General features: G+C 41.4%; 3 protein-coding genes across 6 annotated transcripts; 1 reads left to right on the plus strand and 2 right to left on the minus strand.

The window, feature by feature from the left end:
- Positions 1-258: 258 nt before the first annotated feature.
- Positions 259-9,776, plus strand: LOC135493057 (sorting nexin-33-like). The gene is made up of 15 exons (XM_064779919.1): positions 259-273; positions 708-794; positions 1,032-1,106; positions 1,311-1,370; positions 1,739-1,942; positions 2,082-2,191; positions 2,327-2,420; positions 2,886-3,011; positions 3,486-3,731; positions 3,890-3,993; positions 4,308-4,411; positions 4,636-4,713; positions 4,992-5,158; positions 5,361-5,567; positions 5,754-9,776. The coding sequence occupies exons 1-15, from the start codon at positions 259-261 to the stop codon at positions 5,799-5,801; spliced, it is 1,725 nt and encodes a 574-aa protein (XP_064635989.1). The 3' UTR covers positions 5,802-9,776.
- Positions 9,777-9,864: 88 nt separating this feature from the next.
- LOC135493056 (vesicular glutamate transporter 2-like) lies at positions 9,865-23,670 on the minus strand. 4 transcript variants are annotated; one of them, XM_064779916.1, is made up of 16 exons: positions 23,221-23,670; positions 19,784-19,938; positions 18,473-18,825; positions 18,182-18,205; positions 16,881-16,999; positions 16,457-16,574; positions 15,632-15,719; positions 15,152-15,238; positions 14,563-14,696; positions 13,915-14,061; positions 13,422-13,554; positions 12,933-13,043; positions 12,483-12,610; positions 12,051-12,098; positions 11,446-11,530; positions 9,865-11,357 (listed from the first exon to the last, which is right to left on the minus strand). In XM_064779916.1, exons 3-16 carry the CDS (start codon positions 18,725-18,727, stop codon positions 11,143-11,145), a joined length of 1,692 nt encoding a protein of 563 aa, XP_064635986.1. In that variant the 5' UTR covers positions 18,728-18,825; positions 19,784-19,938; positions 23,221-23,670; the 3' UTR covers positions 9,865-11,142. The 4 variants fall into 4 exon arrangements, with proteins under 4 accessions (XP_064635986.1, XP_064635985.1, XP_064635987.1 ...); XM_064779915.1 differs by lacking the exon at positions 15,632-15,719 and adding an exon at positions 16,012-16,099; XM_064779917.1 differs by lacking the exons at positions 15,632-15,719; positions 18,182-18,205 and adding an exon at positions 16,012-16,099.
- A 1,055-nt stretch (positions 23,671-24,725) lies between these two features.
- On the minus strand, positions 24,726-26,899 carry LOC135492410 (fibroleukin-like). The gene is made up of 3 exons (XM_064778885.1): positions 26,499-26,899; positions 26,176-26,275; positions 24,726-25,959 (listed from the first exon to the last, which is right to left on the minus strand). Exons 1-3 carry the CDS (start codon positions 26,838-26,840, stop codon positions 25,211-25,213), a joined length of 1,191 nt encoding a protein of 396 aa, XP_064634955.1. The 5' UTR covers positions 26,841-26,899; the 3' UTR covers positions 24,726-25,210.
- Between the last annotated feature and the right edge of the window lie 330 nt (positions 26,900-27,229).

Here is a 27,229-nt window from a genome sequence, read left to right on the forward strand (position 1 = left end):
GCTGTGACTCTCTGATGATATAGAACATCACCTCATTGGCTTTAATCATTTGAGCGCTAATCGGATATCCGCCCATATGAGTCACAACCTTGTTCACAGAATGGTCTTCATATTTCGTTTGGTTCAGCATAATATTCACAGATGGCGCGCACTTTAAATCCAATCTCGCGCAGTGCTCTTCACTGACTTCTTCACAAATACCAGTACCACTTGAATGAATGCATGGCGCAAAAGTCTCTACTGACGTAAAATAGCAAAATGGCGAGCATTCAGGTACCAGGAAATTATTATCAGGTTTTAAATGACCTAATTTTGGGACCTCCCCTTCTTTTAATTTAAGATTTTGTTGTTTATTTGAACAAACTATTTACATAGCCTAATGATATATTTATATATCGGCACTTTTTCTGCCTGATTGTTGCTGTTGCAGGTCATTTTATTCAATTGTTTATTTCTGTCTGACTTTAGGCCTACTTATTTTAGTTCTATCTAACTTAGGCTATACTGACTTCTAGTCTTCTGTTGTAGGCCAATTAAGTAGGCCTACTTCAGTCTTCATCTATCTTGCTGCCCTGACTTTTTCAGGATTTTGTCATGACATTCGTCCGTCACTATGATGTCACTCTCAAGACAAAACAAACTTCTTTGAATTCGTCTATTCAAACGATAGGCTGTGTTTTAGCATCTCTGAATTTTCCTGATTGCAGGCGCGTGTCCTGTATGACTTTGTTGGTGACACAGCAAATGGAGAGCTGTCAATCATAGCAGACGACTATCTGACAGTTCTAAGACAGGTAAGATGAGAGCTTGTTGTTATCTGCTCTGAGCAAGGTTAGCTGAAAAAATTATAAGCTGAGAAGTGTTTTGACTGTAGCCTCATTTGAATGTAACTGAGTAATCGCATATTCAGATATTGATTGTCCTTGGCAATCTAACAAAAAAGGGTACTTCATGTCGTGTGACAGAAGACCTCATTTTGACTTTGTCTTCAAAGGTTTTTCCACCCTGTATTCTTTCATGAACACTTTTAGGATATTGGGGATGGATGGTGGGATGCTGAGGATGCCTCTGGAAACCATGGACTCATCCCTATGGCCTATGTGGAGGTGAGTCTGAAATTTGAATTTATGAAGATTTCCTGAATACAGGAGTTAGCTGCATATTACAGGAGACAAAAAGCACTGGTGAGCTCTTTGGGAGCAGTGCCACTTCTATAAAATCATCTTAAGATCACCCGCAGATGATATCCGCACTATGCCCTCAACTTACTCTTTAGTTTCTTCCATTTGATTGTTTTTGTTTATATCTAGATGCCCCCCTCGGTTGATGACACTGATCATGTTTACAACACCCCAGATGCTGAGACACGGGTAAGATGATATGGTGTCATTTTGAAATACCATCAAATCGATGCTATATTTCCAGGTAGTCTGTAGTCTCCAAGAACCCACAATGCCACCCAACCAGTCCTGACCAGACCAGCTCACAGCAAATACTATAGCCTCAACATACTTGCTTGTCCCAGCCCCCACTGAAGAGCCCAGGCTCTGGTATTAGGTGACCCAGTCCCGTCTATTTCCAGATTGTTACCCGATTGTGACGCCGCCCCTGACCAGCAACTTTCAAGAACTGACCAACTCATAGTCGATAGCCCTAGTATTTGATCCCGCTCCCCCTCCCAACAGCTGCTGCACCAGGCATAGGATTCAGCTGATAAAATGCAATGCTTTATTTCCAGATTGTCACCAGTCTACCAGAGCCAACGATGCCGCCCCCTCCAGCACCAATGGTGACAAGTTGGGACGCTCCTGAGTACAACTCGCAACCAATAGCCCCGGCATATGTGCCCCCTAGCCAGCAGCCGCAACTGCAGTCTCAGCCCTCGGATGATTGGGATGATGACTGGGATGATGATGATGATGACAGCACAATACCTGACCAAGTAAGTTGACCCTGATGTCTAATATAGGGTATGTGAAGTTTCGCACTACCTGAATCGTAGCAGTTTTGAAATGTGATCAAATCATTTTCTTAAAAAACCTGTTGTGTTGATACATCTTATATTTTCTTTCTCTATATAGGAGAGTGGTGGTTCAAGCTATTCGGCTGGGAATAAAGGTGTCCAAATTAGAGATACAGGCTCCAAGGCAGATGGCAATAGGTTTGGCACTGCGAGGGGAAAAGGTTTCAGGTTAGTTGTGTAAAAGAATTAGTGGATTTAAAAAGAAATTTTTTACATTTATCCAAAGATAGACCTCATCTTCCAAATTAGCCAACTATATTCCTTGATAGCCATCAGCTAATTTTGCCATTTGGTCTGTTCTAGCCGATTCTCTACATTTGCCAAAAGTGGTGGGGAGGCATACCTTCTTGGTACAAGTACTGGGGCACCTTCTGATGCAGAAAAAGTCAGAGTGGTTGTAAGTATACTTCTCTTCACAATACAATACTAGGACAAGTAGTAGGTCGAAATGTACCTCGAAAAAAACCTTTGATGTCTTATCAGGAGCCCTGGTGGCGGTTATTGTGTGTTTTTCCCCTGAATATGTTGTTCTTTCCTCTTTCACCATGTAGTATGGGAAATGGAGACAACTTTGCACTGTGTGCTCTACAGTTATGGTTAGCCGGTCAATAATGTCAATATTGCAATTAGTCATCTTCCTCATTACACTGCATTTATAGGGGCTTGTATTGCATTACTCTGGTCTTATCTTGAATATTGACCCTTCACTCGGGTGACCCACTTAAAGTGTATACAGCAACATTTTAGTTTCCTGATGAGAAAATGTCGTTCTTACCCTGCAGAGCTTTGAGAGGGATTCCTCTGTACATTTCACTTAAATTATAGTACATTGCACTTATTCTGTCATATTTTCTTTTTTCAGGATGGTTCCCATGGCCCTTGTTGGGAGAGCGGACAGAACCCATTCACCTGCGTAGTCGCATCGCCAAAGAAAGAAAATAAATACAAGGGCCTGAAAAGCTTCATTTGCTACCAGTTAACTCCGTCAGTAAGTAAACTTTGCTGAAAATTCTATCAGTTTTTGCCAAATTTCGGAAAAAGTTGCTATTTTGTTGTGTGCCTAGAACATCATGTTGAACATTGAATAGACACAGCTACAACTCAACATCTTTTCCTTCGTTATATGTATATACAGAATTTCCACATCTGTGCCAAGTGAATCATTCCAGGCATACCTGTCTGAATTACAGCCCAGATATGCATACATTAAGTCATGTCAGGTGCATCTGCTATGAATTTAATGATACCATATGGAATATTTGCTATATATTTCATTAGTCCTTTGAAGATGTATTTTGGCATGCATACATGTATGATATGCTGAATACAAGTTTTGTGCTTGAAGCACTATTACGCCAGCCTGACACCTTCAAGTAGCTGGCAGTTTGGAGAAGTTTGAATAGGCTTCCTATGTAACAGCATCAGAAATGTAAAAAAAAGTTGGTTTAATTCATCTTTTCAGTTTAGTAACATCCAAGTTAGTCGACGCTACAAACATTTTGACTGGCTGCACAAAATTCTCTGTGAGAAGTTTCCCTGTGTAGCAACGCCCCCTATACCTGATAAACAAGTTACCGGTCGCTACGAGGATGAGTTCATCTCAGAACGGATGCGGTTGCTGCAGTTGTGGTTGAATCGAATGGTGCGACATCCTGTGATTGCTAATAGTGCGGTGCTCTTGCACTTCCTGACTTGTACTGATGAAAAGGTAGGTTTGTGCGAGTAAGTTCTTGATGACATTTGAAAAAATGTGCACCGTCCACTATGCAATGATATTTAGCTCAAAGCAGCGACTGTACAGATCTATAAAGAACTGTTTCAACTTCATAATTGTCATATTTCCATAGGTTTTTGTTTCTTTTTCAGCGCTGGAAAGTTGGCAAACGAGCGGCAGAGAAGGATGAGTTTCAGGGGGCCAAATTTTTTCTTGCAGTGCATACGCCTGCTACTCCATTGGATTTGAACATGGTGTAAGTTTAGACAAGTGCTGTTCAATTTGAAATTTGAGGGTTGGACGCCATCTTCAAAGAGAGCACTGGGAATAACTTTAAACTATTTCATTTCCGCCCATTTTGGAGCCCGTTTGCTGTAATAGAAAACAGGGAAGAATACTTTGACGTTACAAAGCAAAATGGCCAATGACTGAGTAACTATGTTATCTCAGGCCCTGCAGTTATCACCACCAATAGTTCCTGCTGACCTGTCATTGGGGTTTAGATTGGTGATGTCAACAGCCTAATATATCCTTGTTCTTACTTTATTTGTCTCATTTCTCTCCCTTTAGGGAAAACAACATAGAAACATTCACCCGGTTTACCAAGTCCATGGATGATGGTGTGAGACATCTTTTGGGAGTTACAGAAAACAACATGAAAAAACACCAAGGACGTAAGTACTGCGAACTCAGTCAGGAGATGTCCTGCTGCTGACTGGAATAGAAATTACTATGCTCTCTGGTTGATTATAGTCATGTGATGGTGTTAATTAGCCTGATGTAAAGTCAATAGTTTGTTTTCATTTCTATGTAAATCATGTGTGAACTTTGTTATTGATGAAGGGACACCTTTGAAGAACATTTTTGATAAACCGGAAATTTCTACTATCTTTTTCAGCATTTAAGAGAGAGTTTCAGAAGATTGGTCATTCCATTGAGTCTCTTGCTGCTACGTTCGACATCGATACTGGTGTCTGTAAGTATTATTTGAGGCTGGGGCCATGTCGTTGGCTGATCAAAATGGTTATCAGCCGTTAACATGAACAGTTCTCAATAAATCTGTATAATCCAAAAACTGAAGTCAGGTCAATACTATACTGCAAGACTTCCCATTAAGAAAGTACATTCAGAGACAAATGAGTTTGAGGTAAGCTGTAATCTTCAAGACCCCAAAACTAGGGTAAAGGTCTGCTTCAATTCGATTTCCTTTTAGTTTCTTCAGTTCAAACAGTGATTTGCTCATTTTATTTCCAGACTCACAAAAGTTAACTACGGCAATGAAACACACTGGGAAGACATATGATGAGATTGGTCAACTATTTGCTGCCCAGCCTGTCCACGATCTTTATCCAACAATGGAAACACTAAGCGAATACAAGGGCATTCTCTCCTGTTGGCCAGAAATGATACAGATTCACAAGGTACGTCACTAACAGTCCCCGTCACAATTGACACCCACCGCTTTGCGTGAGCTGGGCACCTCTCTGGTGCTATGTAAGCTCCCTGCTGCTTACACATTGGACAATATTGCAGCTGAGGGCCAGGTCTGTGAGACTCTTGTTAAAGACTATACTCATACGTGAAAATGAAGAAATCATCTCATTTCTGTGTTCTTGCCTCCAGGGTTCCTTGGCGAAAGTGAAAGAGTGCCAAAAGTCACAAGATGAGGGGAAGATGAGTGAATCCGAGGTGCAATCAGTCATCAATCGCTCCGATACCGTCTCCTATGCAATAATGAGCGAGCAGAATTACTTCCAGGAAGAAAGAGTCCGAGATTTCAAACTCATGATGCAGATTTATCTAAGGCAACAGATAGAATTTTATAAAAAGGTAAAGTTGAATAGTTCTGTTTTGATGTTTTCTTTTGCCATTTACACATTTAGTTCCCCCAGGTGGTGACCATTCGTGCCAGTTTTTTGACGTTACAGGCATTGGTCATGGAGCAAAGTTCCTCCGTGCATGTGACAATCTTTTTATCGTTTTTGCATTCTAATACCAATTTGATTTATTTTTCAGATTACTAGCAAGTTAGAAGACAGTCTACATTTGTATGAGAGTGCATAGCACTAGCAGACGGTGCCAATGTTGATATTATTTCAATCCACTTTACCACGTTTGTGTGGTGTAGCATGCTTTGTATTGAAAAACCCTCGCAGACAAGTATCATATACGGGGTGATCAAAATAAATCCGCCATCATAGATAGAAGGTTAATATTTACTGGTATTATCGTGTTCAGTCTGATAACTGAGGCAAACTTGGCAATACACCTCAGGTCGCTGGCTGACCTCTGTAGTTTGCATCAGAAGCCACACGTGTCATCTGTATCAACAGGAAACGGACAACCTCTCGTCTTCGAGGGAGTTTTCTTTGTGCTTTCATTCTGACTTGTGCTGTGGTTTCTGAGACTGGGGTGTTTCTGTGCTTGGGAAGTTTAGGCACACTTTGTATCAATGGGAAAGTCAGGTCTGTCATCAAATTATACTCACGTCTTTCTATACAAAATATCTATACTTTCAATTTTAGTTCGTTAATGGCAAAATGTATGAGAATGCTCCACGTATTATCTGATTTGAAATAAGTATCTGCTTCTGTCCTAGATCCTGCACATTGACGATATATCAAAAGGGGATTCTTTTCCTTGGACAAATCATTGTAATTGATAGTCAGTTCACTCTCACATTAGTGCAGAGGTTTTTTAATCAACCTGCTCTGCAAGTGTTTATGCTATTCCCTCCCATTACTATCTTGGGGGCCATACCTTTTATATACGCTCAGTTCCCCCTCCATCATACCCACTCCTGCACTTAATTGGCCTAAATTTGGATCCCCCTCTAAAGCATACATACTAAAAGTATGGCCCCCTATATAGGTTAGCTTGTTGTCTGTGATAATTTTGTGATTTTGATGAGATTTGATGAAAAGTCCAAGTGATTATGACTTTTCGTTTCAAAATACCAAGTCAGTCTGTGCTGTTAATAAGTGTTATCAACCCTGTTTTCTCACCTTTAGGCAGCCTTATCAGAAAGATCATGACATCAGATTTTGTGCTAATATCTAGTTCTAAGAAAGTCTGCATGACGTACATTGTATTTTGAAATTGGTGTTAACAGTGGTGTTCAGTGTCCTAAAAGATCAGCAGGGTTGGCGCGCCCCTTCGCATTTTCGCCACTTCCGAATGCTGCACATGCGTGTCGACTGGCGAATGTAAAACAATGTCTGGCTAAAAAATTTGCGAATTCTATTTGAATTGCCATGATTTGGCGAGAGAGTAATAGTGTTGTGCGAAAATTGATCAAAGTCTATCATAAAGATCCACTTCCACACCAAATGCACCAAGGAACGATCGTTAGTCCGTCAAGCTTTATCATATATCAAATATTATTTGCGGGCGGCCGCGCTATCACACGTGGTTGCTATCGTCTGCATTGTAGTTCTACCCATTGCCGCTACCGTGATTTTGGTGGCGCTGCTGGTCGCCTTACGCATACATTATCGGCTAGTTGCCTGCTCGCTTCGTTGCCATGGAGTCTCCGGTCACGTGTTCCTCGAATCGTTCGTTGATTTGCTAGTCTCAGTACTGGCGGGCTGCCATTCTCGCACATGTTACTGCGGGCTGGGTCGGCCCCAAAATGGACAAACGATCGGCAATGGCTGGAGCTGACTCAATATGGCTAAACGTGACAGCCACTTGGCTAAAAAGTGTCAAGGAGGAAAAAATTCACAGAGCCAACCCTGATCAGTGTTGACACCCAAAGGTATAATGGCCCAATGTTGAGTTGGTGAACATGATGAAGTGTTGTAGCATTATGGCAGAAAATCGATCAATTCATACATCATGCTAGAATTTGTCGCTTCTGGATTGGTCTATTAAACTTGGAAAACTATGCATGATCCCATCATATGGTATCAAGAATTGATAAAGATTGGCTTTTTTTAATTCTTGGTAGTATTGATAATTGCAGCTGTCATTATTTCATTAACTGCTGGTGTATTTATGGGACATAGGCCTACATGTACACATAAAAACTTAGGGATATTTTGAACTATGAATTATCAAAATGTAATATGCTTCTTGTGCCACTGTAAATACTACCAAACACACCCGAAGTGCTTGACTGTGGCTGTGTATGCGCATATATACATGTACAAGTATAAACATTATGATATGGTCTTCAAGCTGGTTTGCAGTGTTTTTTGCTATTAGTAGAATTTATGTGCTTTAATGAGGTTTTTTTTATAGATTGTCCAAAGAAATTTGGTTAAGATTTTAAAATCTAGCCTCTGGTAAGTGGTAAATGCTTTAAGAGAGTGCAAAAGCTGTTGTTTTTGGGCTTGAAAGATCCAGTTGATATTCCTTTGCTGACTTTGTATCTGCACCACGATCATCCGAAGTTGGAACCGAATTTCAAGATTTCAAGATATCTGGTTATGCCTATGCATGAATGTGAATTCCTATAAACTTATGCATGTGCCAGCGTCACTGGATATCAAATCTGAAACGGCTTCTGTTAATCGTGTTGCTGATTCAAAGTTGAAGGTAATTACTTGTTCTGTTGAAGTTTTCATAAAAGCATCACGTTATAGTGATGCTTGAATTGTTTTTTGTAGGATACATGTAGGTCATGTTGCCACGCATGGAAACATTGGACTTTCGAGCAGTGCACATAATAGAATTGAATAGTTTTCCATAGATTATAATTTTATCTTTCATTGTATTCTCTTGTATATTCTATAAACAATTCATTATTGCATGCTCATGTATGATAGACAGGAATAGGAGGTTGAACACAAATGTAATGAATAATACATTTTTTCACCTTGGTGTTGATAGGAACCCTAGAGGTACAGGCCTATTTGTGTGTGGAATCTCCTTGACTCTTACCATTCCAATCCTCAGCTATGGGCATTAGGTGGAAGCATTAGGTGGAAGCATCTGGATAATTCGATGACTAATCTTGCGTGAACCGCAAAATGTGCATCTGGATTGAATTGACCTTACCTGTTTCATTTCCAATTATTTCACACACGAAAAGAAGTAAACATTTCTGGCCTCAAGGTTTCTAAATAGAGTTTTAGACAAGTCTAGATCTGCTCCTGCCACCTATTATACACAACAGGATCTCATTTGTAAGGTAGTGTCATCATTCAACATGCACATAAGTTATAATCGTTTAAAAACGATATTGCCTCCTCTCATTGATTTGATGAGCAATGTTTGACATTGTGATCTGCGACCTAAGCCATGATAAATGGCCACTGGTTGGTTGAATTTCAATTGATTGTCATGTTGTCATGGCTACCTTGTAGGCTGCCATGACCAAAGTCACTCTGACCCGAATCAAATGTGTAAATCAGGGTCCTTTGATAAATCCTTTTGAGATTTTGATATAGAATATCTTTTGGTATTTTGTATGTTTGCTGCTTCTTGCTCTGGTTTGTAATGGCTTAAACTCTTTGAATCAAAAGTTGTTTAAAGGAACTCTTATCTCTCCACAAACAGTGGCAACAAGTGGTTTGCCTTGCCGCCACTAGGTGTGCCAGTGGTAACCAGTGTACAAAAGAGTGCAGACTTTAAATATATTGCATTACACCTATTGGTGGCGCCACAACCATTAAAACCACCCATACATAATTTCTTTAAATGCCAAGCATCTCTGTATTTGCTCAAACTATTTCTGCTAATTGATGGGCTTGATATTTGCATTGATTGGAGGGAGGGGAGTTTCTTAAAGCTGATTCAGGGACATTTGACTTTGCTTTCTATCATGTTACTTGAAGGGCAACTCTTCTTTGTTGATGGAAATATATGTCTGAGGTGATTGTGACTTGCTATTGTCATTTGGAAAGAAAAGATGTCTCTTAGAAATATTTCTGAAATATAATTCCATTACCACGAATTGGCCCAATGAAATCCTTTCTCCACTGTGCTCAAAGTATTAAAGCAATGTCTATGATATCATTCTCCAAATTATTTTCTGCATGTAAACTTGTATAAAGCATATGACAAATGAATAAATGTCCCTATTCTGTGAAAAAAGATGTCTTTGATGTTTTTTGTCACAGCATGCTACTTTAAAACTGAATTGAAGACATGCACGAAATTTTCCTAATGACTGCGAAGGAACGCCTCAATGTTTTGGCATATCATTTTTATTTGGCACAAGACGAAAAGCAAACACTGTACAGCCTATAACACACCAAAAGAGTTACACATTTTTTTATTCATTTTAAAAGTTTTGTATGAAAATATATCTGTCTGCAATCTACATAACAGTTGCCTCCCCCTCGCTTTGCAATTGATAAAGGTTGTCAAAGACCTCAAAATGATGTGCAAAGTGACCCTCTGTGTTGCCTCATATCCCAAACACCCCTTTCGCTATGGATATATATGGGGGTGATTTGGGCCAATAGCATTCCGCGAAGATGACGTCACTGCAGCTGCTGCCCTCTATTTCCCCATCGCTGAATTACAGGCAATATGCGGTTTCGTAATGGATTCAGGCTTTCTAACTGGGGCAGTTAGATTCAATCTGCCACATGTCCGAGTGTTGTAAATACTACATAATTGTTCTAAATATTTCTCTCTCTGACTCTATGGTATCATTCATGCTAAAAACAATGCAGGGTCAAAGATAATTGACTTTGAAATAAGCTCAAATGCGTAGAAATAAGTGTCGATGTCCGACTGTCACGTGACTAAAACGTCATCAATATCTTATTCAAATGACCTTGTGAGCTATAAATAGTAACGTCGCGGAATGCTATTCTTACCACTTGTGATTTTCTCTTCACCGGTCATCCGGGGATCGCTACAAAAGTGTTTTATGAACACTTGCGTTAGGTAGATCTCTCCTCCGCTGTTTATTGGCGTCCATACGTCCTCAACCCGAAATTATTTCGGCATCCTGAATGTCAAGACGCTGTGTACAATCAGATCCCGATACATAAACGATATTGTACACCACGCTACCATCACAGAGAGACCAAGAAGGTTTTGCAACCCTTACGAACGACAAATTGAGTAGCACACTATTACACATTCATTTGATACTAAGCTTTTTGAGAACCACAGGGCTGGATTGCACGTTCCCCTCTGACATGTGACAACAATCACCACAACCAAAGTCCTGGCGCATCTTTGTCACAGCTCCCTGAAATCTGGGATGACCAATCAAGGACAAAATACATTACGATGATTACTACATGAGGCTACTGCATTACGCCGACCCCGACAGTCATGACATCTTGAGATTTAGGCTTTCTTTACTCCAGACCTCCGTCATATGACGGTGGGAGCATTATTGAAACCACTGGATAGACCGATATCTGTCCATTTCTAAGTAACGGCATTTTGGGGGGGAATCCAACACGATTCGACTTGGTGTGAAATACAACATGCCACTTTATTCGGTCTTATTTGATCCGTAGCGTTTCCTCGACCCGTCAGCCTCAACGCCATTTGCAATGGGTGTCTTCTCGTCTCCCGAGCTCTCCGCCTTCGGGTCGTCCTCTCCAACTTGGGCCTTAACCGTAGAGTAAGGAGGAGTGGCCACTGGATTCACTGGTGAAGCTATCTTTACCGAACCCGGAGATGGCACAGCCCAGCTCTGTTTTTCGCCTGGAGATAAAAAAGGTTTTCAGTTTATGGCATTTATAACCCACATCGGACGACCTTTTTTGACATGACTAACTTCCCACTGACGTACCTGATCCAAAGAGCCCATAAAATATCGCTCCCAGAAATAAGACTAGACCAGTCAGGAGCCAGGACATCTGCCACGTAAAGATCGTCTGAAAACATAACGGGAAAGTTCGTCAGTGATGAAACTGCGCTGTTGACTACGCTGAAGAGTAGAACGGGATTTTCCTAAAGTCGACAAAAGGTTGATTCAGATTGACACCATTTTCGTTAGAAATCAGCTTTTTGCTCTCAACATCCTTATTCAATGTAACTGCGCGATTACTACATGTACTGCAGTGAAAAAGGACGCCGTATAAAGGTTATTGAAGCGGGCAACAACCAGGATGCTGCTGCCATAGTGTCGAATATTAAAGTTGGCTGAAGCTTCCAAGTTTGATATCCAGGGTGTTCGTCGTGATTAGGAACTTCTTTGATACCCATTCTCTTCGGGAAACCGATTACATTTTTCAAACAATGTCAACATTTGATCCGCCCCAGCGCGCAAAAAAGCGTTGGTCCTGGATTCCACCAGTTTCCAAAAAGCTGTTTCAAGTGACACTCCACTCTTAACTTGATCTGAAGCCGATGAATGTAAAGATGGAAAAGGTCATAAACCGAAACTATTCTTACCCCGCGGCGGACGTCGGGGTCATTCGGCATTAACTTAAAAAGTTCTCCCTAAAGAGGTGGTGAAGAGATGACAAGACAAAAGATAGAATAGTGAAGAGATGACAGGACGAACATTAGTGTTAGAAAGGCGAAGAGATATGGCAAGACGAAAATGACAGTCTCAGAAAAGTGAAGATGATGACCTCGTAAATGATAGAGCGTGTTAGAAAGGTGAAGAGATGCCAAGAAGAAAATGACAGTGTTAGAGAGGTTTTTTGTATTTCCTTTTTTCTGCTTTGTTAGCTACTCATTCGTGGAAGTCGCGGTCCTATTTTGCAGTTCATGGTCGTTTAAGTTTAAAATGTTTCACCGAAATATTGGGCCATCAGTCGTAAAACTGGTCAATTTTAGTATAAGTTGGCTCGATACTGACTCAGTTATTAATCAACTCACCTGCTTATAAGTAATAAGGCCGACAATAAGCGGAGCCATGATACCCCCTATTGTCCCGAATGCCGTAGACAACCCAATTAAGACACTGGCATACCGTGGGGCGATGTCCAAGTGGTTGATCTGCCAACCTTCAAAACACAATAATGCTGATGAAACAAGCAAGAAAGAACATCGTCACTAAACATCCGCAACATCTACATCCAGGTCTACTTGAGGTACTGCGTCATTTCGAGTAAATACCTTATTTCCCCCAGCACTGCTTCCAAACATAGCTTCTATTGCATGCGTTGGTGAAACGGACGCATATAAGGGTGGTTCCCGCTAAGCGCCGGTTTCAGTGTTAATATAGCTCGATCTGAATTCATTAAATCGAAGAAATATTGGGAGGGGTAATTGCTGGTGTTTGTAGTGATTGTCGCAATGATCACCACCGGTTTCTCTCAAGTTTACCTGATGTGCAGATCCCACTGAATCCCACACCGACTGATAAGAAGATCATGGCTAAGTTTCCATTCTCTATAAATGAAAGGAATAAACAGCACGACCCCTCAACACCGAAACCTGGAAGACAAAAGTGGTGAGAAATGTAAGAGAGAATCAGGCAAACATTAAGCTCATGAAGCAAATGGTTCACGAACTGGGGATCGACACCAACAACACTTTACTCTTCACAGATCACCGACATTCGGCAACCTTCGCCTGTTCTAACAGATCACCGAGTTTCGGTAACACCGACTCCGTGCTTGCTTGGCTGCCCGGGAATATTGCCAGTGTCGTTGATCAGTGGTCACAGGAGTCATTGTCGAGTGCGGAAGATGCACGTATCCTTTCTTACAGAGGTTACTTCTCTACATTAGCTTACAACGGCATCATTGCTTTATTAGGATCTCATCGATCGTCCAAATCTCAAATTCCAACAGAACAACGTTTCTTGCTTACCCACGCACGTGAGCAGCCTTCTAACTTGAGTGGTAGACAACATTGGATTTCGTATTAACCAATCAGCAATGTGACCACTCATGCCGGACATGATCACCATGATGACATGAGGTATGGCGGATAAGACACCGTTCTGAAATTTTAAGAAATTTAGTCCAAATCAAAGTTGACGAACATTTGTTGTGCAACGAGAGTACATGTAAGACGACGTAGACGCCCCGTTGTTGACACACGCACCTTGTAATTCAAAACCAGCAGTAACTTTTGATCATTTTTTGTTAGTAAGGTAATTAAGTAGGTACTAATCATCCTGCTACTGGAAGTCGTTCTGTCCACTGTACTCCCGTGGTTGGACTGCGCTCTCTCGAAAAGAGCTGACTCGACACGGATAACTAATGGTCAATGAGACCTGACTGATGGGTAAGCTCTATCTTGGCTCTTGGCAGTCAAAAAGCTGTTAAGAATACGGGAAATACCAAGCATTCTGACTTGCCTGTGCTATGCTGTAACCGAAAACGTTTAAATAGGTTGGCTCGTTTGTGAGAAGAAGGAAGAACATCCAACTTCGAGCGAAGTGGGCGACGCAGAGAGCGAAGACCGGCACTGAGGTGAGGATGGCACGCCATGGAATCTTCTCGTCCTGCAAGCCAATAGTCATTGGAATAGACAATAGTCACTTGAATTTATTGCAAAAGATTGTATATCTTCAAGGCTGGGGTTGTTATCGTTGATCAGAGGTCAGCAGAGAGGTTGCCGATTGCGCAAGATGCGCATACCTTTTATATAGAGGCTGCTCCTCCACATTGGCTAACAACGACATCATTGCTTTCCGGACCTCACAGATATCACTGTACGTGTATATCGTCAGCGCAACATATCTGATCGAAACAAATAAGCTCATTCTAAGTGGCTCGCGGGTCTTCTCCTGTTAGTAGGAGATTTCTAAGCTATGTACAGGTTTGATATTCGGAGCTAACAAGAAATAAAGTTTGATGTTTTCCTAACTTAGCTGTCCCCTAGTTTATATACATCATGTGCATTTTTAACATCTGGAAAGACATGGATCTATAAAACGCCAAGACGTACAGGACCTTCTACTTAGCGCCGATTCGACTGAGGCTATAGAAAATGTCTAGACTACCTGATATACAATCGCGGTCTCGCCCTGACTCGTCTCAATGTAGCTCAGTTCTTCTGGAGTTATATAAGGATGATATGCTGGCCTCTCATACGCCAGCATCAGCCAGAATAGAAACCATACGATTCCGATTCCACCTAGAAAGAACGAAAAGATCGTTCGAGCAAAGGTTTCTCGAAGCCCTTGTGTATTACTTAAGGTTGCCCGATGCTTACGAGGCCATTCATCAAACGATGTCATTGGCGACAACACATTCATTAGACTTGAAGGTTCCATATCAATCGCCTGTTCAATAGTTCATTTTTAAATTAATTTTAACCGAACTGAATTCTCCTCAATCGATGAGTCAGGATGCTTGTTCAAAGGATACTGGTATCGATTTCTCGCTTTTAATTACTATCGCTTTCGGATATCATTATATACCTCAATCAGGATACTGAATTATCTTGAACTATATCTTGCTTCGTATGAGGCGAGGCAAAGTTTGCTTGAAAGAATCTGAGAGACCACACCATTGGCACCAACGACGTCTTGCCATTTTCTTATTGCCTTACTTCCTTGAGGAGGTTCCGTTAGAAAGAAGACAACTCACCAAATATATAGAAGACGTATTGCCATCCCGTGTAATGTGTGATGAACCCTGATATGGGAAACCCGAAGATGGCGCCAGCGTATACCCCTAGAACGAAATTAACAGCAGTTTTGTCCATTAACTTATCTTTGCTGACCACTCATCATCAAGAGTCTTCCAATCGAACCGTTTTACATGAGTATTCAAACCTAGTGACATGGCAATTCGCTGGAAAGCTCTTGATGGGCACTCTAAGATGGTACCACATTTGGCAGGTATGTTTCTTTGGCATGGCGTTGGTAACTGAACTTCGCATCATAACTAATAGTGGCAAGTTTCAATTCTAATTCCTTTGATGGATATGATATTTCATGCATGTTATTCAGCAGTGTGGCTTCAACTCTTATGCATGTGAGTCACTCCATGTATTAGTGAAAAGTCCAAATTGTGCTGCGTTGTGTTTCTATTGCATCCAGTATTGCTTCTGTCGCAATAACTTACCAGTCACGGTCATTGAGGCCATACTGCTCAGCCCAGAGGGCGTGATCCAGTGACGTAGTATACAGTAGAGAGCTGGGAAGCTAAAACCCTGCGATGAAAAATCGGGAGTGGAGAGAAGAGGCAAGCAAGCAAAATGGCCGAACACCGATTAAACGCGAGAGAAACTTTGCACCAGTTAGGGAAGGAATTGACTACATCAGGTAAGTAGTTGGGATAAACTCGGCATCAGTTGGAAACGGAAACATCCAAAAACTTTGCACCAGACATCATGAAATGAAATACTTCCAGAAGCTTGCTAATAAACTTTTCCCATCGACCACCAGCAAGCGGGAATAAAAACAACCCCTATTCCTTTGAGAAGCCATCCCAGAGTTTGTCACCTGTGATGACCAAGCCACCCATTTGACTCTTTTCGTGTGGGACGGTCCAGTGTCGCAATATACAGTAAAGGGACGGAAAAGCAAAGCCCTGAAACAATAGGTCCATCAGATATTCAGATAACTTGATCAATGTTGCATGTAGGCCTACTCTTTTGATGACTTTGAGTGATTGGTGAAAGTTGGAAGTATCAGGTTGTGCATGTGCATGAATGATTACCGTTGCAGAATCTTGTCAGCGCATGCGTGACCGGATACAAAATCGAGGCGCTGACTCAAAGTATATATTTCCGGTGCAGAATCGCGAAAAAGCGTTGGCGGGGAGTTCCATGACTTCATACATTTTCGGGAAAAAGCTTGTGTTAGGGAAGCCCGTTACACTTAATCATGATCATGGTTAACTCACTGCTTTCTGCATTCGTTGCTCTTCTTCCGTCCTTATACTTACCTCACTGAGGCCTTGTAGAAACCTAACAGCGCAAGTGAACTCATACCCGACCTCGGATATTCCAACCGGAAGCAAGAGATTCAGTGACGCGGAGGTCAGGATGCACGCCCCGTAGATCCTAGAAATTAGAAGAAGAAAAGCTAAACTTTCACGGCATTTTGATGGCAATAGCCAGATCGGTACAAATCTATGGGCGCCTAAAGGATGTTTGTACCCAGTTTACCTGAACGTCTACGGGCCTATTTAGAATACCAACTACACCCAAACTCTCGGCAACAGAAGCAGCAAGCTCGATCGGTTTACAAGACGATTTCAAAAAGACACGAAATGTCGAAGATGTCTCAACGGAAGATAGTGGATGAAACTTCATCCGAAAGGGATCGGATGGATTTTCATCCACCTTCTCACCGGCGGGTATATTTACTTGTGACCTGGACATTTTGTTGCAAGGAATCCTCCCGGGATTTGGGTGATCAGAAAGCCAATGTAGAAAATGCTATGGAGGAAACCGACCATCCGGGAGTCCCAGTTGACTTGAGGTAGCTGAAAAAAATGGAAAACCATGTTAATTTTTCACTCTTTGTGTGGAAGATGGGGGCCTCCTTCCTTCTGTGGGGAGGAAGGAGGCCCACTGTGTCCGGAGTGTAGGTTTGATAGGCCGTACCAAGGCCATGTGTCTGTGTCGTAGACCATCCGCCGCAGCCATGGCAGCTGTCACATAATTGACATCAGAGGTATTAATTTTCAAACATTTTTTTTCTATTCTATGCCTATCTGATTGATTTCAAAGCAAAGGTGTGCAATACATATAGACATGCCTGAGGAAGAGAAGAGTTGGGCAAAACTTACGCCTTTCAACCATAAATTGATCAAATAATAGTTATCAATTTCTTGGAATACATATACATGTACAATGACATAGTATATACTTTTTAAGTCAAATGATAATGGCTAAATATGCACTAACAAAGCATTCTCAGCAATATCGAACAATAGCCAACAAAGCGTTTTCCTAGTAAGATACTCGGTGAGTTTTAGTTCGCTCGTCACAGATGCTGCTTCCGCTTGATTGACAATATGCATTGCATTGATTTATCACTGTGCCATATCTTCCATTACATCTTTTTGAATCAGCTGCTGTATGGATAATACATTGTGTAGGCCTTTGCGACAAACACTCCCTTTGATATTGGAGGTGATAGCAAAAATAAATAAGCTCGCCTTATATATTTTGATGATATTTAACTTAAACTGCAGTTAAACCGCGCTCAGAAAAACGTTGCTGGTGTTTGTATATATGCCTTAAAAGCCAGGCTCTACATTTGGCCGGCCAAAAATATATTTTTGCTGATTGTTTGGAAGAAAACTGAATATGATCATATGAGAAAAAAGGAATACCAAGGAAATGTAAGAGTAATGCACAGGTTAGAGAAATATATAATGTAAATAATTATTAGAACCTTAACCTGCCTTCCTCTCGCCTGTTTATTTCATCAGCTGAGTCAGCTCAGGTAAAAAGGGCAACAGGTAGCCACACCAAAATTGGGGAGGAGTTGACCAGCTGACCTGATACTGGAAGGGTGATTTGGGAACAGGCGAGGAGTTGGAGAAGGGAGACGAGATGGTGTGATAAAAATTAGGAGGAGTTAAACCCCAAGAACAGTGACACAATCAAGCTATACGAAGAGGATAAGAGGAACGGCTAGCAAGGAGAGGATCACTTACAGTTGAATTTGTTGTATTGGTTGGCTAGATATAGAACGTTTTCAGAATGTAGAATAGAAAGCCGTGTTGACATGTGATATGAATGATTCAGCCAGAATAAATGAGATCGAGAGACTTTTAAAAATGAGTGAAGGGGACTTGCACCACTGAAGATTGAGCACTAGTTACAATTTATCGGAAATATGAGTCATTTTTATGCTAGTAGAGACAGGAAAGAATAGAATTAGCTGACCAGTGATCAAGAAGGGACACGGATCGAGAGGGAAAAAAGGAAATTAAAAATCTCCGTACCGTCAACTGAGCCTTTTTCGATCCCACTTTTAGATGTGCCTCAGCATCCAAGATGGTGACCACGGCAACGGCCACATTGACTCTCATGGCATGGATCACGAACATACCAAAGAAACACAACGCTACGATGATGTAGCGCTTTGGCAAACAGTAACACGGGCAGGCGCATTCTTGTCGGTTCCTCTTGATCAAGTTTGCCGCCTCACTCTCAGACTTCTCGGACTTCTTGGGTTGTTCGGATTTTTCAGCAGTCATGACGAATGAGAAATATTACAGTGATGAAATAGTTTTTCTATAGTCCGTCCTTTGTGAGATCATATCCTTCGATCCCTCAACCCAGGTAATCTTGCCTCCTATGAATGAGAAGCGTTATGATTATTACAATTATAAGCGCAAGTTCGACGTCTCATTAGAGTTTTGTCTTATCCAAGTTTGCTTTCACTGCTTTCTTCAAAAAGTTATTCCTATCGTTATGTTCGCTAGAAACCCCAAATCTTGCTTCACCGGTGCAGTCTTCAGAATAAAACTAATCGCAAAGGTGTGATTATGTCTGTGTAAGATGAGACGTCCTATTCGTGAAGAAAGCAGCGAATGGGTAATTTTCTGATTTTGGCAGGTCATTATGCAGCTACAAACTCGAAATATCACAAGAATCGGTGAAGACAGCGATGTTTTAGAACCGGAAAACATTTGACGCTCAAGTACCAAAATGGCGGCTAATTAAAAATCCATCCAACGCGTGTGGTTTGTACAGAATGTTTATACTTGTAGGCTACCATTCGAATGAAAATACTTTCATTTTAAACTTGTCGCACGGTTCGGGCCGGGTGAATCAATGATATATTTCAAGTAATTTATGTAAACCACTTCAAGTGATGGTTCATTTTGGATTAGAATGGGTTACATGTGGCACTTTCGCCTTCAAAAGTTGCACCTGCGATGTGAGTATAGTCAATTAAAATTCCCACTCTATGCTTGTTTACAGCGTTGATATTGAAGTAATCCTTGGCATCATCCCCCTCGCGCATGACATTGATGCCGTCAATTGGCCGCCACTGACTCCGAATGGCGGAGAATCAGCCATTTCAAGACTTTCAATGCAAATCTTGATGCGAAACTTCAAGCCATGGTTAAAACTTTTTACTTGAAACAGTTCTACATGTACATAAAAAGGGCGTTAAAGTGCGTTCATTATTCGAATCTATAGGCGTGGCTACTTTTGTGAGAAAGCAATGCATGATGAACAGGGACCTTTACAGCATGAAAGGTAATACTGGCTTGAATAAGATATCTGCTTGGAGAATGACTTACCATATACGTTCAAAATCAATTCTTAGGCACTGTGTGGCTTGTCCCTGTATTCCACTACCTCACCATTTACGGCCTCCATTCACGTCATCCTCGATTCTATCAGGTAAACAGAATTCTTAAGTGGTCCGGCACTGCAGATGGCAACCAAATTTTACCTGGAAATGAAAGGAGAGATAGCGAAAATGATTAACTGGGGGTGAAGTACAGTTGTTAACAAGTTAAATAGGCCGGCCCCACTAACAATGTTTTCACCGACATCGTGATAGATTCACAATTTCTTCGAGTCGTTTGAACGTGAAGCATGCACAGTTTGACATCATACAGGAAGTTTCTGCTGAAGATATTACTCTATTGCATTATCACTGCGCTGGATATAGGCCTATGTCCTACTACTGCAAAAATGTCCTGGCATGGTTGGTGAGAAGATGGTGTGGTTATCAAAAGAGGAAGCTGTCGAGATGTGATATTTGCCACGACTCGGCATCTGGTTTAAAGCATGCTCACCACGCTGTCGATGGTCTACATTACTTGTCCCTCCATTTCAAAAACAAATTTTCAAGATGAGACTGAGTATTCAAATGTTCGCGTATGTTATACATTGCTGACATGATTCTAGTATGACTACGTAGCCAAATGCTATAGGATCTTGCATATAAATTTCATATTCATGTGGTAAATTACCCGAATTCTGAGTCTTTCCTGTAAAGTCATAGAAATGCATACATGCATGTTTACGATTTAGTTATCGGTAATTAACTGTGGAGTGTGGAGAGGCGTTTGAGAAGATGATGTATTCTGGAGGACTTTCTATAATACTCATACCATATGGCACGCATCACACTCGAAACGACAATCCTTGTAGAAGTTCGGAAATTGCACAATATGGTTGTGGCTACAGACTGTGTACATGATGTAGGGACTACTGGCTGAAGCCCGGGGCGTGGTCAGAGCAAAGCTTTATGGCGTCCATTTGGTTATCAATGAAAACACCTAATATTTGAACGTGAAAGCTTCATCAGCTGTTTTATATTGATTCCATTTTAATGTGCAAAAAATTGAATAGACCATAGGCCTATATTTACAGTGTAAATTTCTTCATTGGGCTGACAGAATATAAAAAATGCCGATATACATTACTGTTACACTCTGCACGTAGTGGTATTAATAAACAGTAGGCCTAATATAGAGAAAAATGTGTGCACGAATATGGATCGGATAGAACACCACCTGAAAATACCTGAAAACAGGCGACCTTATTATAGAAAAGAAGCTTGTTTTCTGGGGTAAAGCCGCGGGAGTACTACACCAAACGTGACATTGCAACTAAACACTTCGTCCACACCCTCGGTTCCCATGGAGTCGTCGTTTTATCGCTTGTTCGTATCTAGGCGACAGACCCCGTAGCCAAAGCGCTGGAAAGCAATATCGCTTCAAATCGCATTCAGTGGAAACCATCCTCCTTCATTAACACAGACATCATGGGACATGTTACCACTGACATAACTGAAGTTTTGCGCCAGGCGAAGCCTTATTTATGTACCATCAACAGTAATTTTCAATTGTCTGCGACGACCTGGACAGTTACATAGTCATAGCGCCCAACTAAAACAATGCATCCCCGGCCAATTTAGGAGAAAAAAACACACCCCGTGCGTACTCGTTCTGTTAATTTTATCGTCTGATTCCCATCATTAAGCGCAGTTTATCGAGAAACATTATGTCTAGATCAGTTTATATATATGTGTTGATGCAATGACACAAAAATATATCATCTCTGTACTCGAGATACAATGTCAATTGCACTTTTCCAGTCCTCTATGTGCATACAAGTTGATGTATGCTACGAACTGAATGTTTACAATCGATTCGAAGATTCAACTTAACCCATTTAACCCTAAGCATTTACGATGTTAGACCAAAAATAATCACGGTACTGTCTCCAATAAATCTAGCTGTATTTATTGAATAATTAATTACAGTTCATGTCTAATACCCCTGCGAAAGACCAGGTGTTTTTCATCGATCCGACTGTCAACCTTTAGGCGCTTGGAAACTTTATCACACACTCTACAAGACATCTTCAACACAATGCAACTGGCTTGTATTGGACAATTTCTCCTTAATTGGCTAACAATTCCTATAATTTTTCAAAACTTCAAACAAATTTATTTCTAAGAGTACAAGGTCCAAAAACCAACCTCTTATCCCAACAGAAATAAGACACAAAATGATAGTAATTAAAGTGAGTGATCGGGAGGTTACCTTAGTCTCAATGCGGCAATAGTGAGACCTATACTGGCATCGTGCTCTAGGCCTGGCCGAGCGATCGATGCCACATTGTCGACACAGCTATCAGAATCTGATAGTCGCCAAGCTGTCACCGGGTGAATCAGATGATATGGCGATATGGGCATTCATAAGGAGAATCCAGAATCTGATAGCCGCCATGCTGTCACCAGGGCGAAGCGAATCACTAGGTTGGCCGTGATTCTGTGATATGGGCATTCATAAGGAGAATCGACCGAGCACCATGTGGTCTTGGAGACATTGAAAACATGAAAGCTACAAAAGTGGATAAAACAACTATAAGTCTACTCTACTCTGGGCTTGAAATATATAATGATTCAAGAAGATTTCGACATCGAACTTTACGGTGACCTAAGCAACTTTACAGTTTACCCAGACAAGGACCATTGGTCTCGTTCGACCGCTTACATGTCTTATTCGAGACACATCAAAATCAATTTCAAGAGAAAGAGCCCACTTCATTAATGACAATGATGGTAATTATTGACTCAAACCTGATGTGACTATTTCAATCATGCAGCATCGTAGGTTACGTAAACACAATTCGAAGAGAACATCATCCATCCATGGACATACACGCCAGGTGCATTTGTATCTTTTTAAAAACTTGCATTATGGTTAAAACTGGACAGAGATAAGTTGTAATGATAGCGATATATATGAAATTAGGTCATTTTCTCTCATTGAGCTCGCCGGGATAACAACGAATTGGAAATAACAACTAATATAGGTCTATAATGGATTTTTATGACAATCATAGAATGTATGCAAGTACTGGAAAGTACATAATGTGCGATAGTTGTTATGTTAAGCAGAACACCATACCCTTTATTTCTTGGTATAAAAAGTTACACAGACTTAAAATAAAGTATCGATGGCTATACTTTGATGTTATCCATCTATTTCGAATAGCCACCAACATGGCGTGTATAAGATGGTCAGAATGCATTTGCAGAACTAACAATAACCTTAAGAATACTTAAAGAAAATGCTGAAGTAAGTATATACGCAGACCGTCTAGAGACAGGTGAAGGGACGTGGCAATCAGAGCCCTATACGAAAATGAGGCGGCCAAGTGTCTCGACCTTGAGATTCAGAAAAAAACATTGTAATGTTCTAAATAAGCTTACCTGGAAATCTCGACACTCGCTCCCTGTCCAGAAGACACCTCTCCCCGTTGAATACCCTTGAAAAAGTCGTTGACAGTGTCCCGACGGCTTAAAGATTGGCAACACCACCTACACTATCGTATCGAGTCTTGAAAGGGGTTGTCACGTTTATCCTTAAGTCACATTCAAAACTGGAGATGATCAAGGTTACCCCGCTTGTGTTGCCCGTATCCAAATTTGAAATACTGCTTATCGGTTAACCAGATGTCCTCGTTGGGCTATACCGAGGTAGATGCAGCAGGATGAAACAACGCCGAACACAAAACCAACCTCGTCACACCATAGATATCAGCTTACCCTTTTAATAAGGAAACACATGTGACCAATCCCCACGGAATGAGGTTAAGCACAGTTGAGCAAGAGCAAATAATAAAAATCGATCTGTACCCGAGCTCTGTTTAAGGCCTAAATGTACACTGGACGAGAAATTTGAATTATGTTGTTTTATTTGCTATATCGATTAAATGGAGAACTACTAGTATCTCACTCGGTTAGTTAATATTGTTCAGTGCAGCAGGCCTTTGGCCGGTCTGTGGTGAGAGCCATCTTGCATCCGAAGACGAATTTAAGGACAGCTGCGCGATATCCCCCTGTTGCATAGAGTGGCTGAACAAAAATGGAAGAGACATAAGATCTGGCCGTTAATATGAGAATACGAGACAAAAAACGTTTTGAACACAAAGCATTAGGTATCGTGACGTCATTTCGTCGACAGCCAATCAGCTGTTGGTGAAATTATCTCGTCACAGCACTTGCAATTTCTTTTGAGCAAGCAGCGGGTTTGAACACATGGAATGTGGAAAGGTTCGACTTTTCGGTAGTGGGTAAAATCATTAATTAATTCTGAAATGAACACGTTCATTATGAGTGCCGCACTGTAAGGCAATATGGTCCAAACTTCATATCACTCTAACGAGAACGACACCCGTATTGCCCGCGCCATCTGATCCTTCTTCCCTTCACCTTCACCTACAGAACTGGTGGGGCGAGTTCTGAGATGCTAGACCGTTCTGTTTCTCAAGGAGTCTGTCTGTCAGTGTTAGTCTGTCTGGCAGCGACCAAACAATGATGGGAACACTCAGAAACGGAAACACCCTAAAACGTTACAGCGGCGTCCCGGCGGCCACCTCGAAGCGCTCACTCACTGGTAATGAGAGCGAAGACCACGAGGTTAGCTCGTAGAACCTATACGAAATAGGATTCGTTGTTTCCTTTATTTGTGCTTGCTCCTTAATTCGAACCACGTAGGCGGCAATTTCTTTCTCCGTCTTTAAATGGCTCCTGTTACATGTAAAGCCCGTCATGTTTCTTTGTTGATAATTTCGTGACCTTTCTATGGCGTTATGTTTCATTTGCGTATACCAGCGAATTTGCAATGTGATCTGAATTCTAAATTGATGGAACATCAGGTGCTCGCTTGGCAAAGTATACTTTAACAAAACTAAAAATATACGGCAATTCCTTTATTTATATCATCTAATATGCCGTAACAACATGGTACGACTCCTGTACACCTTTCCAGAAATGGGGCGCTGAGTGTCCGAAATAGTGATGTCATAAGGGAAAAGTAGGCCTTATGGTGGAGGGACAATGGGGATAGTCATGGTTGACCAACACACTTGAATGCCTTTAATGACGGACAAGGGGGAAAAAGTTAGTTCCAATGCAAGCCACCAATTTCGGGAAGCATGTATAACCCATTGTCTTCGCTAGTCATGGAAAAATCAAGATATTTGTGTGTCAAAAAATGAATGTCCTTGTATCTTTTATAGGCATATCTTTTAAATCAAAAGTTAGATAAAATACTTAGTGCCACCAGCCTGCAAAAGAACGATTTTTGTCGCTGCCACCTGCGATAAAGCTGAACAAGTGTGCTTCAGTACCGTGCTAAATTCATATTATACTTCTTTTTACTAATCTTGAACAATTCGACACCTCTTTCATGACGTAGCTAGTAAATCAAAAGTATCTTATCATATAATTCAACATCGTAAGGTTGCAAGCACATTCTGACCAAACGAAAACCTTGACTGATGTTTGTAACCGTCCCCCAAGTGATCTGCGGCCAGCTAAGACCATTCCAAGCCGTTTTGTTGTAGAATGGAGCGTTCAGGTTGGCGTTTGTACACCCTGAACCATACCACCAGCCAGCTTTACGGCCGAGAGCGCAGTTCTCTGTCGGATTCCCATCATTATCATTGTCGGGTGTTGAGAACTCATTGTTGGTCATGTCAACATCTGCTTGGCCAGGCATGATGGCGTCGCCGTGCCATCTTAGACTGTTGTAGCTATCTGGTGTCAAGGTCACGCGATATTTCTCCGCCTCGCTATTGACTTTGAAATCATTGTAAAATGCCCAAACGGAATTATTTGAATTTCCCCTTAAGTTCACCCTCAGCCTATATTTGCGTGGGGAGTTCTTCATCGTGATTTCATGGATTTTTGTGTTGCCTGCCCAGAAATCCCACCAGAGATCACCGAAGCCGTCACGGTACTCAGCCCAAGTCCGGTCGAAATTTATCCCATTCATGACCCAACCCTGCCTCTGGATGCAGGTGTAGCCGCCTGGACGACCTTGGTTGTATGATTTGGTCAGGTCACAATTGACCTTGAAGGTCGAAGCGGAGTCTCTCGGTTGAATGTCTAGGACCAAATTACTCGTCAAGCTCCACATATGGGCGTAGTAATGATCGGAGCAGTCTGAAAGAAAATGATATATACTTGAAATAAGGGTTTGCAATACAATTTCTTGTCCATATGCTATCATTTCTGTCGATATTTTTGTGATTCTGGTATAACTAAGAGTGTAATTGTGGAATACATACAAAGATCATCAGCGTCGTGGCCCGGAGCCATGCGGCCATATGTGCGGCCAGTGGTGTTGTTCTTCCTTGAAGGGCGTTGAAAAGCACTTACCATATGCTCGATGGCTGCATCTTTGACCGGTCCATCCAGGGTTGCAGGTGCATTGTAGCGTCTTTTTGTCGAGGGTACTGCCATTTAAACAGAAGTCACCCTGGAAGAAATATGTTCTGAATAGCTCATCAACAGGTAGTAGAACGCTTACTTCTGCCAGGAATGTAAGGAAAGATTAGATCCTTACAGTTAGAATGCAGAGGCGCAAGCATTCACGCTTTTTTATTATGGCTGATATTGGTATCATTTTCATCAAAAAGGACATTTCATTTTCTCGGCCGTCATCGAAAATTATAATATATGTATTAGAAAAGCATCCCTACCTTTTCGTGATAGTGGTATCCAGTTCGAAGGACCAAATCTGAACACGTGGCAGTGACCGGAGCTGTTCCAAGTTCACAGTTTTCCCCAGCAACTTTTTCTGGCTCAATGTAGTTCATCCATCTACAGTTGTCTTCAAAGAGCCACAAACACGTCCTTGCACAATCAAAATCGCTATCAACTCGAAACTGTTTGGTGTTAAGTGCAGGCCTCGCTTTGTCAACTGAACACCCAGGTAGTTGGAAAAACTTCGAGCCAAACGTATCGACTACCCTGTGTTCAGAGGATATGTCTAATAGAAGAAAAGTTGTGATAATATGAATAAATTTTCGGGCGATCGCCATTTCAGAAATGCTCACACCGTCTTAGACGTCCGACATCATCAATGCTATGTCAATGACTAAGCATCCTGCTGCCTTGAACAGTTATAATGGTAATTTCATTGGCAATTTGGTATCCACATGAGAATATTGCTTTTAAATAAACTGCTTCATCCTGGTTACAAAGTTTTGAATTAGCCTTCAAAATGCCACAATTGCCATCAGTCAAATCATACACCACCTCTGCGCCTGTCACGTTTTGATTGATTAATTACACGAGAGCATGCAGTGAAATGTCAATAGAGGATATATACTGATGATATTTCGCGAATAGCAACTTGCCCCAAGGCCAAAGCTAGAGACCCCATATTGTGATGACCCATGCAACAGTGTCTCTCTGGATATCTACCTAC

This window comes from Lineus longissimus, chromosome 8 (genome assembly GCF_910592395.1).
Source record: "Lineus longissimus chromosome 8, tnLinLong1.2, whole genome shotgun sequence".
In the NCBI taxonomy this organism is placed as follows: Eukaryota; Metazoa; Nemertea; class Pilidiophora; order Heteronemertea; family Lineidae; genus Lineus; species Lineus longissimus.

Bases quoted from the DNA above. Each gene is read 5' to 3' on its own strand.
- LOC135492410 (XM_064778885.1), bottom strand. From the start codon at position 26,840: ATGGCGATCGCCCGAAAATTTATTCATATTATCACAACTTTTCTTCTA. The intron at 26,276-26,498 runs GTAGGGATGCTT...TATTTCTTCCAG, and splicing joins GATACCACTATCACGAAAAG to GGTGACTTCTGTTTAAATGG. The intron at 25,960-26,175 runs GTAAGTGCTTTT...ATTTTCTTTCAG, and splicing joins ATGCAGCCATCGAGCATATG to ACTGCTCCGATCATTACTAC.
- LOC135493057 (XM_064779919.1), top strand. The intron at 3,732-3,889 runs GTAGGTTTGTGC...TTTCTTTTTCAG, and splicing joins TGACTTGTACTGATGAAAAG to CGCTGGAAAGTTGGCAAACG. The intron at 3,994-4,307 runs GTAAGTTTAGAC...CTCTCCCTTTAG, and splicing joins CCATTGGATTTGAACATGGT to GGAAAACAACATAGAAACAT.
- LOC135493056 (XM_064779916.1), bottom strand. From the start codon at position 18,727: ATGACTGCTGAAAAATCCGAACAACCCAAGAAGTCCGAGAAGTCTGAG. The intron at 16,575-16,880 runs GTAAATATACCC...TCTAATTTCTAG, and splicing joins ACAAAATGTCCAGGTCACAA to GATCTACGGGGCGTGCATCC. The intron at 15,239-15,631 runs GTAAGTTATTGC...ATTTCGTTCTAG, and splicing joins GGCCTCAATGACCGTGACTG to GGGTATACGCTGGCGCCATC.